The sequence below is a fragment of the Cottoperca gobio genome, chromosome 18 (genome assembly GCF_900634415.1).
Source record: "Cottoperca gobio chromosome 18, fCotGob3.1, whole genome shotgun sequence".
In the NCBI taxonomy this organism is placed as follows: Eukaryota; Metazoa; Chordata; class Actinopteri; order Perciformes; family Bovichtidae; genus Cottoperca; species Cottoperca gobio.
Window position 1 is genome coordinate 9,697,037 of NC_041372.1, and position 3,810 is coordinate 9,700,846.

The 3,810-nt window shown below is 43.6% G+C and overlaps 1 protein-coding gene across 1 annotated transcript; it reads left to right on the top strand.

The window, feature by feature from the left end:
* The first annotated feature begins 532 nt into the window (after positions 1 to 532).
* LOC115023928 (neuralized-like protein 4) lies at positions 533 to 3,194 on the top strand. The gene is made up of 2 exons (XM_029455293.1): positions 533 to 716; positions 2,168 to 3,194. The coding sequence occupies exons 1-2, from the start codon at positions 552 to 554 to the stop codon at positions 2,306 to 2,308; spliced, it is 306 nt and encodes a 101-aa protein (XP_029311153.1). The 5' UTR covers positions 533 to 551; the 3' UTR covers positions 2,309 to 3,194.
* Positions 3,195 to 3,810: the final 616 nt, after the last annotated feature.

Genomic DNA, 3,810 nt, shown 5'->3' on the forward strand with positions numbered 1-3,810 from the left:
TTTCATGAAGTCGTTTTGAACCATTCTTAGTCTGGCCCCTCGCCTGAGACCAATTTGCCTTGGGAGACCCTACCAGGAGCACTAGGCTCCAGACAACACAGCTCTCAGGTTCATAGGGACACACAAACCTCTCCACCATGATAAGGTGATGGTTCACAGAGAGGAATTCAATTTCTATATATCTTAAATATTAAAGTTGAATTTAGTGTTCTAATTTTTTAAACAAGTGTCTAATGTATGACAGATGTATTATTTTTATTATTATTATTATTATTATTGAACAGTATCTCATCCACAAACCTCATGGCTTAAATAGCATTGCATTAGACCAATAGGATCAGGTGCAAACAATAACATTCAAGGATTAGGGCTTTTTTTGTCCCAAGAAAAAATAATGTTATCAACCAGAAAGTGGTCTTTGCTGTTGTCTATGTATTACAGAAATGGGTGCAGTTCAATCTTATTGATTGCAGTCAGTAATCTACCGGTTGCCATAACGTTAGCTACTGTCTCAAACCGCGACTGTCGTGAATACTGGCCGCCCACTGAAGATGGCGGCGGAGCTGCATCCGCGGAGCGGAAAGCTGATCGGCCTGTCTAACTCCAACCGAACCGCCCGGCGCAACCAGCCAGTCCAGGAGTTTAACCATGGCCTGGTGCTTAGTAAGGAGCCGCTGAGGGACCGGGATGTCTTCACCGTCCGTATTGACAAGAAGGTAAACAACAACAGGCCCGCCGCTGCTGCTTCTCCTGAGCGGGGATGAGAGCATGCGGGAGCAGCGCTTGCGGGACGGGCCGGGGTTCTGCCTCTGTCCGCAGTGAGAGGCTTCTGCTACCTAGGGTGGTTCACACTGCTTGACAGCTACCACGATGGCCACTATTGTTCTGGGGTGCATTACATACACTGTCAGAGATTTAGCAGGGACAGATGGACGTGAACACATCCCTGTGTGTGGATCTGTTAAACGGATCACACACGTCTTGATCATTTTTCACTATTTTCCGACACTTTATAGACCAAACAATTAATCTAGAAAACAATCAACAGATTAATTGTTTTTTGAAAAGAATCGTTTGTTGCAGCACTAGTTATTAGTGTTGTTGGCAATATTATGCACACTGTTGAAATGGCATTATTAGGATCTTTTATACAGTATATTATGGATTATGTTACTTAATAATAAAATGATGAAAGGATCAGTATATTGGGTAGTTTTAAAAACTAGCTTGTTGTTTATATTTGTAATAAGAAATATCTATATTAATAAAATAAATATCCACTTTCATGTCAATATTTTATATGGTAGCAAAAACCTCTAAATGTAGATTTGGTGTTTTGAACAGAGAGGGAGAGAGAGACTGAGGCAGACGCCCACAGGCTGCTGTTATGTAAGTGAATAAGCAAGGGAAGGAGATGTCTGTCTCCTCCACACAGCGACCCGGTCAGGCTGAGTTACTACTAAATCTGTTAACCCAGATACCAGATAGTTCGTGCCCTCGTGTCGGCAAACATCTGCCGGGCTGAAATGTCTCGAAGCAAGACTCCCTAATCTCCACCGGCTGCACTGACTCGGCTCTTTAGCTGATGCTGCACTCCTGTCATCCACATCATGGAGGCAATACGCATGAAAAATAGAATTCACCTCTGGAGATCAATAAAGTATCACGTTGTTGTGAGCTGATGTTGAGTTTTGTGATTCTGGGAAGACATGGATATCTTAGGCTGTGTGGTATGTGATTATGATTCCAATGTTATGCAAAGTCAAAAAGGACTTTTGCAATGAAACATTCGTTTCATGTTTTCTTGTCTTGAATCTTCTGTGGAAGGCAAGATAATGGAGGTGAAGCTCGCTCACGAGTGGCTTGCTCTCAAGTCACGGTGGTGAGCTGTGAGCCACCGCTGCCCTCTACAGAGAAAGAGACAATAGAGTGGGACGAGGAAGTGGATGATGATGATGATGATGATGATGATGAGGAGTTGGTGGTGTGTGGGGGTTGGGAGGATGCAGGGATCACGGCACTGATGAATGTGGCAGCAATGAATGGAGATGATGAATGGAGATGAAGGTAGGGGAGCCTTTGTATCAATATGGTTTCTTTTCTTCCAACCTATAATCTGGGATTTATTGTTTTCACCCGTTTGTATCCCTCTCACTCTTCTTCTCAGTGCCTGAGCTTAGCTGCAATCACAGCAGACCAGACAAGTTCCCCGACAACCTGGAGCCTGACACAGGTAAGTGGGAATCCTCCTCAGATCATTGGATGGATGTGTATGACCAGTAGTGACGTCTTCCTCTCTCTCTTATGATATTAACTACCGTATGTATTAATTAATGATATAATTAACTGCTGAATGTATTTGTATACTACTGTCAAGAAGTGTTATGTACTGAATGTATACTATGCTCGGGTAAAAAGTGAGTGAAAGCATGCTAGAGGTACGCTCCTCCACAAGAGGGCGACTGAAGAGTCACTAGGATGACATCAGCACTAAGGTGTGGACAAGCCTATATGCCAACAAGGGGCCAATAGGACCTGGCCCCAGCCAACCAATGAGAAGAGGACTCCTCCAGAAATGACAGCATTTCATCTCGTTGTGTCGGAGCGGCCGGTTGGTCATCACCACGCTGTTATTATCACTCCTCCTCGTGGGGGAGCAGCAGTGGAACAGGGACAACAGGAGGAGGGGGTTCTGGAGAAAGTGGAAGTACTAACAACACTCTTGCTGGTAACGGAGGGGTGGGGCTGGCGGCTGTGACAGGTGTGATGACCACCAACGACGCGCTGCTCTTGTGGCACACTAGTCAAACTGAGCAACAACAACAAGACTGCTGGACGAGTTCAATAACGGCGTGGTGATGACCAACCGGTCGCTCCGACACGAGATGTTTGAGGTGTTTACAATCACACGACTCGTACATGAAAACTATAGTTTTGTGGGACCAACAGATCATTATATTATAAGTACAGTAGCATATTCTTACATTTCGAGAACCAGCAAACATGTGGCGTCTCGACGCGATGAATGATTTCAAATGTCAATGTATTAATTTGATTTCCAGCTGTTTTGAGCACGACTAGAAGATGAGATATTTTAGTTGCTAGTAATGTCAATATGATGCAGGCACAGACAAAGAATCAGAAACATTTTACTGTTATTCATTCATGAAAATTAAATAAACATTTAACCCTCTGAACCCCAAGCAGTCTCGAGGCTTATTTGTTTGTGACATTTTATTCACTGCCGCCTCATTTTTCCCTGCAATATATATTAATCCTGCATCTCTATGAAAACAGCATAAGCATGGCTAGAAGTATGGAGTTTAATTTCTTTGCTAATTTGTTTTGCTAAATGAGGGAACGAGACACAGCTGGGGGAGAAAGACACAAGGGCAGGGTGGATGGACACAGGAGGATCAAATCAACAACTACAGGGCGAGGGGAAAAAACCAAGGACAGGAAGTAAAACAAGACATTACACAAGGGGGAGTGAACATTTCAAAATAAAACAGGAAACAGAAATCAAGATCATGACGGGCGATCTCAGTCTCTGTTACGTTTGTGTAGCTTACGACACATTACATTTTGTTTTGCACAGACACGTATATTAATTTGTTCAAGAAGAACACAAGCACGTTTGTTTTAAAAACCTTTTTATTGGATGGTTTATATCTCCACGCCAGTGTGTAGATTTGTCCGAGTAGCGAACGCAGCGATCTTTGGCTGTCTCCAACTCCCAAGGTCCGCTGCTAAAAGAGTCCCCGTGGAAACAACACATTTTTATCGTTCCGGGAGGGTTCCACAGAGAAG